The sequence below is a fragment of the Chiloscyllium plagiosum genome, chromosome 14 (genome assembly GCF_004010195.1).
Source record: "Chiloscyllium plagiosum isolate BGI_BamShark_2017 chromosome 14, ASM401019v2, whole genome shotgun sequence".
NCBI classification, from domain to species: domain Eukaryota; kingdom Metazoa; phylum Chordata; class Chondrichthyes; order Orectolobiformes; family Hemiscylliidae; genus Chiloscyllium; species Chiloscyllium plagiosum.
Genome location: NC_057723.1, coordinates 79,238,080 through 79,251,997, shown reverse-complemented (window position 1 = coordinate 79,251,997; position 13,918 = coordinate 79,238,080). Strand labels below are relative to the sequence as shown.

General features: G+C 39.7%; 1 protein-coding gene across 2 annotated transcripts in view; it reads left to right on the top strand.

Moving 5' to 3' along the window:
- The window catches only part of LOC122556831 (lysine-specific demethylase 3B-like), a 146,907-nt gene that overhangs the window by 58,717 nt on the left and 74,272 nt on the right, over positions 1-13,918 (top strand). For both annotated transcript variants that reach the window (XM_043704060.1, XM_043704058.1), the window contains exons 4-7: positions 1,111-1,213; positions 7,229-7,353; positions 8,206-8,337; positions 8,972-9,071. In XM_043704060.1, coding sequence (XP_043559995.1) covers positions 1,111-1,213; positions 7,229-7,353; positions 8,206-8,337; positions 8,972-9,071 — 460 coding nt within the window. The remainder of the gene's footprint in view (positions 1-1,110; positions 1,214-7,228; positions 7,354-8,205; positions 8,338-8,971; positions 9,072-13,918) is intronic.

Here is a 13,918-nt window from a genome sequence, read left to right as displayed (position 1 = left end):
ATAATGGGCTGAATGATCTCCTCTACTTATTATGTCATCATAGCTATTTGCATAATTCTTTTTGTCACTTTAAATTTTTCACTGTAGTTTCAGGAGTTTGTTTTTAGGTTTTACTGCCTGGGCTTCTTTGCCTGGCTTTGGCCAATTAAGTCTGTGCTACTGGCCTGTCTGTCTGCAGCCTTTTCTGATCTATCAGAGGTTTGGTAGCTTAGCAGCACCATTGGGAGTGGTGACCACAGCTATGCTGCAGTTTGACGATAGGCAAACATTAATTAACTTGTGCCTGGAAAGCTAAGTAAGTGGAATCTCGGAGTACAGGGACTGATCAGGAAAGCAGGAGTGAACGGTTTTGTGGTGGGCAGGAAGCATTGATGCAACCAGGTGTTCCTTTCTGGGCTCAAAACAGTGCCTAAAGAACCACCTAAAATTTCAGAAGAATACACTGGGAGACCGGTAAGGTTTACCTGCCAGCTTTCCACCCAGAGAAAGGTCAGTTGCCAGAGCAGAGTGCCATTCGAGGTGAGAAGAGACCCTCAATTAGCCACTAAAGTGGTTCACCCTGCCTCCAAGTGAACCGATCATCTACCATCTTTTCCTTGGCTGTCAAAGTAGTATGGTGGCAGGAAAATGTTGGGAAGACACCTTCCCATAGCATTTTGTCAAACTTTCATTCTGCCCAAAGACCCCAAAAAATTCAGTCCAATCACACAAATCACATGTCACCGCTGATTGGAGAAATGTACAAGAAAAGTCAGTAAGTGTTAAAAGCTATGCACAAAATATTGTTTTAGTCACTCGTATTCTACATGAATAAATGAACAGAAACCCTGCTCTGAATTGTATCAAAAACAAATTGCTGGAAAATATGGGCAGGTCTGGCAGCATCTATGGAGACAGAGCAAAGTTAACATTTCGGGTTCTGTGACTCTCCTTTTGAACTGTCTTTAAAAACACATTTACAGTCTAATCCTATACACAATACATTGTGAACCAAAACAAGGTAGGTAGAATACTGAAATTTTTGTTAATTATTCAAAAGGGATATTTAGTCTCTTAATTCCATTTTGCCATTCATTTTTCCTCACTTGTCATCTTTTTATGTCTCTCAAGGAGGATTCTGACAGCCAGAATCCCATTGTCCAGGATAATCAAAAACTTCAAGAATCTTTGAAATCTTGGATCAGAGAAAAGAAAATTCAAGAGATACTCAGAGGTATTGTAGATAAAAACAAGATTGTTGGATATTAAATTCATGAATCAGGGAATCGTTATAGTACAGAAAGAGACTATTCACTTGGTCATTCTGGCTCTACAAAGGAGCAGTTTTATTCAGTGTCACTTCCCCATGACAACCTATAACGCTGCAAATACTTCCTTTTCAGATAATAATCCAATTCTATCTTGCGTGCCTTGATAGATCCTACCTCCATCCCTCTTTGAAGCCGTACATTCACGATTCCAGTCATTCACAAGGAAATGTTTCTACTTATGTCAGTATTGCTACTTTTGTCAGCCGCCTTAAATCTGTGTCCTGTCTACTTTTTCCAGCCCCCCCCCCCCACCCACTTTTGCCTTTGAATTCCCCTGTTAAATTTCATCTTAACCCCCCCCCTCACAGGAACACAGCCCCACTTTCTCCAATCTGTTTGTGTAGTTGACGTTCCTCATTACTAGAACCATTCTTGTGAACTTTCTCTGCACCCTCTCTAATATTCTTTACATCATTCGTAAGATGTGGTGCCCAGAACAGAATGTCATACTCCAGTTGAGACTTAAATGTTTTTTATAAAATTGAAATGTAGATCAGTAAAGTTGTGGTTAATTCATTGCAACTAAGTATTGACCACTGTTTTATAAATCATTGCTGATTGTGGAGTCATCTGAATTTTTTTCAATTTCCATAACTTGCCAACTGTAATTCAAATGAAAATTTGTCCTGTTTTAAATTGAGGAAGAAGAGAATTAACATCAAATGTCTTATAATAAGACTGTCATCAAATAAACACCGTTTCTCCCACACTCGGATTAATAAAAGGTAACTGTGTTGCTCAAACGTTTAGGCTCCATATTCTTCCATTTCATCTATGTGCAAGGGATTTTTTGATTGCTTTAAATCAACAAAGCAAAGCTTCTCCAAGCTTTGCAATGTGAGTAATAGTATATGATATGTATGTTTATATCAGAGTTCAGATTTCTCATTGATTTCCAACTGAGAAATTCATATTGTGTAGAGGAACAGGGAATCACTGACAGCAAATCTGGATTTCCATGTTTAACTTCAGATTTGCAAACGCTAGACGTTGCTGTTAATTTCTCCGACTGACAGTTTCAATATTATTACAATACAATCGGTTCTGCTATAATGCATATTTCTTCAGTGAAAATTGGCACAAATGCGATTGAAGAATTTAGAACATTATTTGAAGAATTTGGACTTGCTTTACTTGTATTGGCTGTAAAATGATTCTCATCCTACTGGTTTAAATGGTGCTGCTATTACGCAATTTTCTTATAACATGGGATCACACGGGACTGGAGCTCTCACGTTGTATCAGAACAGATTGTACAAAAGTCTGTATATCTTCAAATATTTAAAAAGGAAGCAGGAAGCTGAGGTGAACACAGATCCCTCGGAGAATGAAGCTGGGAAATAATATTGAGGAACCAGGAAATGGCAGAGCAGTTGAGTCCTTTACGTCAGTATTTGCAGCAGATGAAACTAATACTATCTGAAAATACTAGATATTCAAAGGGCAAAAGGACAGGCAATAAATGTAATAACTATTAAGAGAAAAATCCCAGGGAAACTAATGGGGTGAAATACTGATAAGTCCTCTGAATCGGATGGGGCATATCCTAAGTTCACGTAAGTTTGCTCGCTGAGCTCGTAGGTTTGTTCTCAGACGTTTCTTCACCATGCTAGGTAACATCATCAGTGAGCCTCTGGTGAAGCACTGGTGTTATGTCTCGCTTTCTATTTACATGTCTTGGTCTGTTAAGGTGGGTGTTACCATTTCTGGTTTCTTTTCTGTGATTGCTAAATGGGGTCCAAATCGATGTGTATATTGATGGAGTTCTGGTTTGAATGCCAGCCCTTTAGGAATTCCTGTGCATGTCTCTGTTTAGCCTGTCTCAGGATGGATGTATTGTCCCAATTGAACTGGTGTCCCTCTTCATCTGTGTATGAATACTAGTGATAGCTGGTCAGTCTTTTGGTGGCTAGTTGGTGCCCATGTATCCTGGTGACTAGTTTTCTGCTATTCTGTCCAAAGTAGTGTTTGTTGCAGTCCTTGCAGGATATTTTGTATATGACATTCGATTTGCTGGTGTTGGTACAGGGTCCTTTAAATTCATCAGTAGCTGTTTCAGTGTGTTGGTAGGTTTGTGGGCGACCATGATGGATTTGTCTGGTAGTCACCTCTGAGATGCCTTTGTATGGTAGTATGGCTATGTTTTCTTGTTTGGGTTTGTTGTTGAAGAGTTGGCAGACTGTGTTTAACAAACCACAAGAAGACACAACACCCTCAGAGACTCTAGCCACACTATCATACAAAGACATCTCTCAGACGACTGCCAGATTATTCCGATCTTTCGGCATTATAGTAGCCCACAAACCTACTAACACACTGAAACAGCTACTGATAAATCTAAAGGACCCTGTACCAACACCAGCAATAAACGGGCACCAGCTAGCTGCCAAAAGACTGACCAGCTATCACTAGTGTCCTTGCACACAGATGAAGGAGGACATGGCTTTGACTGGGACAGCACATCCACCCTAGGACAGTCTAAACAGAGACACTTATGGGAATTCCTAGAGGCCTGGCATTCAAACTGGAATTCTATCAATAAACACATAGATTTGGACCCATTTACCAACCTTTCTGAGAAAAAGAACCGGAAGTGATATCACCCACCTTACCAGACCAAGACACACAAGTAGAAGGTGGGACAGAACATAAACGCATCAACGGAGGCTCACTGATGTTACCTAACATGGTGGCGAAATGTCTGATACCAAACCTACCAACTCAGCGAGCAAACTTACAACCTGAACCTCAATCTGAGCTATAAATCTTCTCAAAAAATCACATATCCTAAGATATTAAGCAAACAAGCTACAGAGATGGTGGGTGCACTGGTAATTATCTTGCACAAATTCCTAGATTCTGGAAAAGTCCCAGAGGATTGGAAGGCTGCTAACATAACACCTTTTATTGGAAGGGGAATGAGACAAAAAATAGATAACTGTAAACCAGTTAATTTAATGCCTGTTATTGGGAAAATGTTAGGGTCTGTTATGAAGGACGAAATTTAGAAATGTCTAATTAAATCATCAAGACAGTCAAAATCGTGAAGAGGAAATCTTGCCTGAAAAATTTATTAGAATGCTTTTAGTAGTGAACATGCAAGGTAGTTAAAGGGGAAGCAGTAGATGTAATCATAGAATCCCTGCAGTGTGGAAAGAGGCAACTCGGCCTATTGAGTCTGCACCGATCCTCGAAAGAGCATCTCCCCCCCCCCCCAGACCCAGCCCCTATTCTATCCCCGTAACCCCACGTTTACCATAATGAACTCACCTAGCCTGTACATTCCTAGGACCACAATTATTTACAATGTATGTTAATGATTTGGATGAGGAAAGCAAATGTACAACAGCCAAGGTTGTCGATGACACACAAATATATGGGAAACACAAAGACCCTGCACAGATATGGGCAGGTAAAGCACGTGGGCAAAAACTTGGCTGATGGAATATCATGTGGGGAAATGTGAGGTTATGCATTGGCATGAAGATTAGAGGAGCTGAATGTTATTGAAATGGAGAAAGACAATAGGAAGCTATAACTAACAGGAGGGGTTGGGAATTCCTTGTGCATGAATCACAGCAATTCAGGGGTTACAGGGAAGGTAAATGGAATGTTGGCCATTAGTTTAAAGGGAATGGAATGTAGAGAAAGGGAGGTTTTGCTAAAATAATTCGTTGTCTGTATTCAGTGAAGGAGAAATCACATAATTATATACAGTAACTTTAAAAGGTACAGTTATCTCAAATGACTCAACCCCACAGAAAATATTAAAGCTCTATACTTGATTTAAGTTTGGTTACTAAAAGCTTCCTCACTAATTCCCTTGACTCAGGATTTTTCTAGTAAGTGTTTTCAGGTCCTTAGAAAAGATTGCCTGTCTCTCCCCTTCCAGAGGTAATGCCATCTTGCTGTATTGGGAGATCTTGCTAAAACTCTGCTGGGCATTAGTCAGACCACAGCTGGAATACTGTGACTAATTTTGGGCCCCTTACTGAAGGAAAGATATGCATGTATTGGAGACATCCAGAGAAAGTTCACTTGCTTGATACCATTTGGAGAGGGACTATTTTATGAGGAGAAATTGAGTAAATTGGGCCTATGCTTGTTGAAATTTAGAAGATTGGGAGGCCACCTTATTGAAAGTTATAAACTGCTTAACGGTCTTGACATGGTCGATTCAGAAAGGTGGTTTTCGTTTATGAGAGAATCTAGGACCAGAGGGCATAATCTCAGAATATTTAGAACAGAGATAAGGAGGAATTTCTTCCCTCCTACAGTTGGAAATCTGTGAAATTCTTTGCCACAAGGCTGTTGCGGCTGGGTCAATCAGTATATTGGAGGCTGAGGTAAGCAGAATTTTAATTAGTAAGGGAATCCAGGCTTTTGAGGAGGAGGCAGAAAAGTAGAGCTGAAGATTATCAGATCAACAGTGATCTCATTGAATGGCCGTGCAGGCTCATTAGACTGAAAGGAGCAGAAGTACGCCAATGTCTTCAGGTCTTATGTTTAATTAGCTGCTGTGAAGTCATGGACCTTCAAAAGCTATTTTTGTACACGCATTAGACCTATCAAAATTTCTTGTCTCTATTGCATTGTCATTTGGTATATGTTCCACTGCATTAAATTCATAAAATTAAAACCTGGGAAAATGATGATTGGTGTTTGCCTACTGAATTTTGATTTGACATTGTTGACAAATTTCCTTCAAGTCAATCATTGTTGTTTTGATTTCCTAATAGTCTGTGTATCTTCATTTCTCCAAACCACAAACGTGGCTTTCTTACAATTATTGCTTCCAGCTACAACCAAATTCTTTATCTTGATTATAAATAACTACAATTGAAGTTGGCAACAGTTTTCCTAAAGCTAGAGTTAATTGGAAGTTTTGAAGTAAAAGAAGATTGATCTTGTAATTACTTGCGTTCTTTGCATTGGTTGCTTGTGTTGACATTTTTTTTGTGCATAAGTAGAATAGATCAAGTAACAGTGAAGGGAATCATCAGAGCATGGGGGAGCTTCCAATCATATGCTCGCACCAGATATAGGCCTATTGAGGTTAAGAAAACAAATTAACTCCGGTATTAAGGTTTAAAAATAAATTTCCGGAGGGAAACTTAACTGGATAAAATACATTCGTTCTAAACCAGATGGATTATAAAAATAAACCACAGATGGTACTTACCAGTTACTCCTGAAGCAGTGAGCACTATGTACTTCATCTGAGCTCTTTTCCCCCGCTGGAAACAATTGGTTTTTACCTTGCATTCATTATGCACGGTCGAATGTTAAATGCAAAGCTTCCAAACTCTCCCAAGCCCTCTATTTTTAATGAATGTCTTGTTTATCAGAAAAGTCTGTTGCATACAATAGCACTTGGAGCGTGGAAAGCAGTTCAAGTTACTTTGAACAGAAGGGGGAAAAATATCAATGAAAGGATTTTTATTTTAAGTCACTTAAGTCATTGCTGAGACATGGAGTTTGAGTTAGAAGAGTTCATCCAAGGCCCCTCAAGTTCTACAGTATCTTACAACTTGATTCTGTGGGAAAGGAGAATGGCTGTGTGTTCCCCAGTCACCAGAGGTACCACTTCTGTTTTAGTGTTAGTACAAACAAATCCTCATCAGTTGATAGTAGAATCCATTTCTTTGAAAGAATCTCACTGTCAAAGTGGGATTTGCCAACATGTTTTAATTAGTTCCGAGTTGTTGTGTTTTTAAATATTCCTGATAAGCTTCACAAGTGTGGCCGTATAAAATGCTAAAGGAATTTCTTACTGAAAACATTTACCATGTGCAGCAGCAGAATTTTAAAGGGAACATTGATTGCTTTTCATGGGCTATGAGTTGAAATGCTGGTGAAGTGATTGTATTTTCTCGAAATTGATCACTTTCATTTTGCTGTTGCATTTGGTCTTTTAGGCCCATACAGTTTGCAGGGGCACAGAGTGAAGATCTACCAACCAGACGCTCCTGAAGAATGGATTCTTGCCATTGTTGCACATCATGACCCTGCTTCACACACCATGGTAGTTACCACAGAACAGGTACAAAATGGCACTGACTTGAAATACATGTTGTAATTTTCCTTCCTCTTTTCACTTCCACTCAGAAGGTACAAATTTGCATTTCAAGGTTGTCTCAGGCTTGATTAATTTTCCTTCGGCTGGATAAATTCAGCCTTTGTCCTTGGTTGGATCTTGTGGATATTTCACGTTTGCACTGTCAGGGTGAGTAACATTCTTCACGTTGACACTACGGAAGTCCGTCACTGTCCATTCACCTTACCTAGCATTTAAAGCTGAGGTTGGATTTTGAAAGCAGTAAAATAGTAAGGAAAAGCCTGCTGCAAAATATGAATCACTGGTAAAATTGAACCTCTGAGCATACTCTTAGAAATAAGAGAACCTTGCTGCAATAATACTGGTATATGTAAAGCACCATAGTTGTTCTACTGGTCATGAGGCTTTTGAGGAAGCAAGTTAAATCCAGAAGGAAGCAGCTGGACAGCAGCCAGCTGCTAGTCTGAATTATATGACAGGGCTTGAGGATGTTTATGCTCATCCATTCAGAAAGGCATGTGATCTTATCATTCCAAGTGTTGCAGAAACTACTGGCTAGTAGCTGATGAGATAATTGACATTCTAATATTTCTTGGTTTTTGTGTAGATCCTTATTTGTATTTGGCATTAACCAAGAAGAATTGAAAGGTACAGAGAAACACAAAAGGAAATAGACATTTTGTCCCAGATCCAGAAACCGGGATTCACATGTTATGTGGTGCACCTGGTTTGGAGGTCTGACTTCAAGTCCTTGTTAGTCTAGTGCACGAAATAACAGAGTATATTAAAGAACATGTCTTACGTTTCTGTTGATGACTGATGTTTCTTTCCCATTAGGACCACCAGACAAAGACTGTTGACCCTGTGCGGATTTATATCACCCTTCTCGATGAAGCACTTCACTTACTGAAAGGAGAAGTTGGAATTTTGCCTCAGAGCTTAGAAGCAAATGAGAGTAATATAGCAATGGTGAGTGTTATAAATGCTTATTGCAATTTTTGAATTGCAAAATCCAATCACTCTTTTGTACTATTTTCTTCGCCATAGGTCAGGCAGTGGCCTTTGCAGTACTTTTGCTGCTACTTTGATCTGTAATGATGTAAAATTGAAGCTTCCTTCCCCTTGTGTTGGGCCTTTGTATCTTTTGCTCAAAGGAAAGTTTTAGGCTTTGCTTGAGTACTACCTTCTTGCAGATATGTTGTTGTCCTGTGATGGTGTTTACTTTTAAACTATTAAGTGCCTTTCTCTAAAGTAATAACTGATTCTCTAACGTTTATTAATCTCATAAACTGGAAATAAGTTTGTCATAGTTAATTATTCAAAATAGAAGGTCGTTTCCAGTAAAAGCATTGGGTTTTGCTTTGCTCATTAAAAGCCAGATTCTCCATCATTTGGGTGTGTTCGATATGTTCTCTGCTGGGCTGCAAGATCATTTTGTACTGATGGAATGCTTCATTTGCTTTGTGTTGGGAGGCAATGGGGAAGGTTACAGGAAGGCAACCTATTTTGTGAAATTCACCTTTGGTTAAGTGTGTGGAGCATCATGGGTGATTGAGTGAAAGATAGTGACATAATCTAATGGTTAGCCTTTTCAATTCTACAGGTTAGTCAAAAACAAGTATCTCAAAACGCCAGAAGTAGACGTAAGAAGGGAACTGAGACCAGTCCACCTTACAGTCCAACTAAAGAAACTGACGACAAGGGTAAGATAAACTTGTAGTGGAAATAATGAGTACAGTTAGTTGTAAGCCAGTGAAACTATTTATAGAGTTAAAGTGGGGAGATTTGTTTCAGGGTTGTATTGCTAACTCATGAATAATCCTTGGGCTATGATTGTCAAACTTAGCTGTATGGGGGCCCTCGAAGTATTGTCCGGTTCTCATTTTAAATTTGAGAAGATACTGGCCGGCTTTCTAAAGGCAAATTAATTTTATTACCATGCAACAACAAATGTTCCAAGAAGTCAACAATAAAAAATTGACCCTGTTGTAGGCACCTTAAGTTTCTCTTTAGGATTCCGTAATCGTGGTTTGAAAGCCTACAAACTCAACATTCCAATTGGAATCTAAATGTTGCTCCTTCACGTTATGATCATTGTATGCCGTGATTGCAGTAATCAGAAGAAATTGGTTCTGAGCCCCCTCAAAGTTGCCCTGGGACCTGCCTCCTACATTCCAGGGGAGATTTATAGAAGACCAAAAACAGCATTTCAGGAGCAACAGACTGTGGAGAGAATGGATGTTGCGATTTGGAATCTTTCTGTGACTAGTCAGCATTAATTGAGATCTAGGCTTGTGACCTGAGTCATGATTTATAGTTCAGTTTAAGGTGATGGAGAAATTGGAGCCATTGTATGTGCCCTGTCTCTGCGTACACTTGTATTCAAGATGTCCATTCAACACATTTCCCAGTAACTCAGTCTTTAACAGTGGTTCACAGCAATATCCTGCCTTTCCATCCTTCCAACAGAATTTTCATACAGTATTTTGACATTAAGCTCCCTTCCACTCAGAAGTGTCTAGTGGAGCAAACCTGTTGAATCCTTTTGTTGCTATTAGTTGGAGGTTGGTTTTTCTCAGAACCAGTCAAAAACTTGACATTATTCACAATATTTGCATGCTTTGATTTGTCATTTTCTTCAGTTTGGGAGCTTGTCTGGAGTGGTAGCACAGTTATAGTGGATTTCCATTGATAATGCTCTGTACTTTCAATAAGGTGGCAAGTCTATCCTAAAATGGCATCCATCTGAACTCTCATGATGAGCTATCCCTGTCGTTTGCTGTTCCTGGGCCCATATCTCTGGGGCTAGCTCCTGTTTCACCTCAACCTGTCTCACACCATCAGCCTGGCACCACTTGGAACATTTCAAGCCATTACTATCTTCAAGGTTTACTGCAGAAAGTTACCAAAGATCCTCAAACAACATCTTCCAAATCTAGCACTTCCTTCTAGAGAGAGAAGAGCAGTAGATACATGGGAGCACCACTTCCTGCAAGCTCCTTCCAAGCCACTCGCCATCCTGACTTGCAAATGTTTCTTTCACTGTTGCTGGATCAAAATCTTGGAATTCCCCAACTGAGGCCACTTTTGAAATATTGCTTGCAATTCCGGTCTCTTTCCTATCAGAAGGATGTTGTAAAACTTGAAAGGGTTCAGAAAAGATTTACAATTATGTTACAATTATGGAGGAATTGAGCTATACGGAGAGGCTGAACAGGCTGGGGCTGTTTTCCCTGGAGCATCGGAGTCCGAGTGCTGACCATGTAGAGGTTTATAAAATCATGAGGGACACAGATAGGACAAGTGGACGAAGTCTTTTCCCTGGGATGGGGGAATCCAGAACTAGAGAACATAGGTTTAGGGTCAGAGGGGGAAGATATAAAAGGGACCTAAGGGGCAATATTTTCATGCAAAGGGTGGTGCATGTGCGGAATGAGCTGCCAGAGGACGTGATGGAGGCTGGTAAATTGTAACATTTTGAAGGCACCTGGATGGGTATATGAATAGGAAGGGTTTGGAGGGATATGGGCCGGGTGCTGGCAGATGGCACTAGATTGGGTTGGGGTATCTGGTTGGCATATACTCACCATCACCTTCTCAAAGCAGCTGGGGTATGGGCAATAAATGTTGACCAGCCAGCAACGTCCACATCCCATGAGTGAATAAAAACTGTTAAAAACTACCAATAGATGTGGTTTCTTTGTCAGCCTTCTCAACTAGTGCTAACTTAAATCTGGAATGTGCACTTGTTCCAATCCATTACTATTTATCCTCAAAAGTTCAGGTGACCAAAGAAGATTCTTTTGCTGCACTGCTCAAATCATTGCAGTCTTTGTCTGTCAATCAAGCTTTGAAGTCAGTCTGCGATGCATCCCTTAAATCTTCACGTCCACTCTAGCTTAGAGCCCCTGATCTAGAGCACTCTGTGTCCTCTGAGAATTTCATCTCGCCCCATGTATTTTCAAGAGTAGAGATAACGTAAGATGAGAAAATAGGATCAAAGAATGGCAAGATGGGACAGAGGGTAAGAAATTCTGGTAGTACACCAACAATCAATGCTTTGAAAAATAACAAGGAAAAAAACCAAAAGTTCTGTGTCTGAATACATGTTCCATTAATTAATTGCAAGTTGAAGTAAATAAATATGTCTTATTTGTCATTACGGATACATGACTGCAGGATGACCGAATTAGGTCCTGAATATTGAGGGACATATGACATATATGAAAAATAAGAAGTTAAATAAAGGTAAGGGATAGCATGAGGTTAATCCAGTTTGATATTTGTGCAATAGATGTGATCAAGATGGAGAATTGGTTTGGGTGGAGATGAGGAATAGTAGAAGAATGAAGTCACTACTGGGTGTGGTCTTCAACTGCTCTGAAAGTAACCACAGTGTGGGACAAAGTATACAAGGAGAAATATTGGGTGCCTGTGGTAAAGGAATGACAATAACGATGTGTGACTGTAATCTACATGTAAGATGGCAGTATCAATTTGCCAGGAGTTGCATGGATAAGGAGCTCTTGGAATGCTTTCAAGATGGTTTCTGAGTGCAGCGTATTTTGGAACTGACCATACAGCAGTTTATAATCAGACTTGGTATTCTGTAATGTGACGGGTATAATCAATGGTCTCCCCCCTCTGGCAATTGCAAACAAAATATGATTAAATCTGAAAATCCAGTTTGAAGGGGAGAAGTTTGGGTCTAAGGCTTCATATTTTACAACTAAATAAGGGCAATTATGTGGGCATGAAAGCTGATCTAACTGAAGTGAATTGGTAGCTCAATAAAGATATAGTGGCAGACTTTTACGGAAATATTTCAGAATATTCAGAATAATTATGTTCCCACATAAAGATAAATCCTAAATGGAGGATCTACCATCTAATTAACTAAAAAGGTTTTGTAAAGCATCAAACTTACAGAAAAAAACAACTGTGCAAAGCTGAGTGACAGGTCAGATAATTCGTCAGTATATAAAAATCACAGATTGATTAAAATGTTAATCAAAAGGAAAAAATTGGCGTATGAGAGGAAGCGAGCTGTAAAAGTAGATAATAAGCATCTCTACAGGTACTTTAAAAGGAACGGCAAGGAGGAAGTAAAGTGAATGTTGGTCCTTCAGATAATGAGAATGTGGAGTCAACAGCTGATAATATGGTGATTGAAATAAACAAATATTTTGCTTCTGTCTTCATTACAGAGGATATATAAAACATTCCAGTAATAGCTATAAATAAGGTGAAGGAAGCGAGAGAGGAACTTGGCAAAATTGCAATTACAAAGAAAGTACTATCGGGTCCAGGTGGACTTTATTCTTTGTTCTTAAAAGAAGTTACTAATGAGGTGGAAGATGCACTGGTGTTAATTTTTCACAATTCCTTATTCAGTAAATCAGGCTGGAGGGTCGCAAATATAACCTCTTTTCAAGGAGGTGAGTAGGCAGGAAATGTAGGCTATTTAGCTTGATGTTGTCATGAGGAACATGTTATTATCAATCATTGAAAGTGTACTTAGAAAAGCTCTCGATAGTTGGGAAGAGTCAGCATGGTTTTGTTAAACGGCAACATTATTTAATTCATGTTTGTTGAAGATGCAGTTTGCCCTATGGATACAGGGCACACTGTACAAAAAGTGTACTCTGATTTCCAAAAGTCATTTAACAAAATGCGGCATCAAAGCTTATAACAGAAAATGTTGGAAGAGGTAACATGTTAGCATGGATAAAAGATTAGCTAGCTGACTGGGAACAGGCATCTTCATTAGTGGGTCTTCGTTTTGTTGGCAGGATTTGACAGGTAGAGTACCGCAGGGGTCTGTGCTGGGGCTTCAACCTTTTACAATGTACATCAGTGGCTTAGTTGAGGGAAACAAAGGCATAGTCGCTAACTGCACAACTGGCATGCAGATAGGTCAGAAAATGACTTGTGAAGAAGACATAAGTTGCAGCTGCATATAAATAGATTAAGTGGGTAAAATTCTGGCAGATAGAGTATAATGTGAAGTTGTTCACTTGGGCAGAAAGAATGAGAAAGCAGATGATTACTTAAATGGAGAACGACTGCAGAATTTCAAGATGGAGAGATTTAGATGTTCTTGTGCATTTCTCACAAGATGTTAGCATGCAGATGCAATACATAATCAAGAAGGCAAATAGGATGCCATCCCTTCAGACAAGAGGAATTGAACCTAAAAAGGATATCGTGCTTCAGATACACAGGGTATTGGTGGGATTACATCTCGAATACAGTGTGCAGTTTTGGTCTCCTCCTTTAAGAAAAGATGCAAATGTATGGTGGTGGCTTAGAGGAGGTTTACTACGTTGATACCCAGATTAAGTAGGTTGTGTTATGAGGATAAAGTGAGGTCTGCAGATGCTGGAGATCAGAGATGGAAATGTGTTGCTGGAAAAGCGCAGCAGGTCAGGCAGCATCTAGGGAACAGGAGAATCGACGTTTCGGGCATTAGCCCTTCTTCAGGAATGAGGGAAGTTGGTCCAGCAGGCTAAGATAAAAGATAGGGAGGAGGGACTTGGGGGAGGGACGT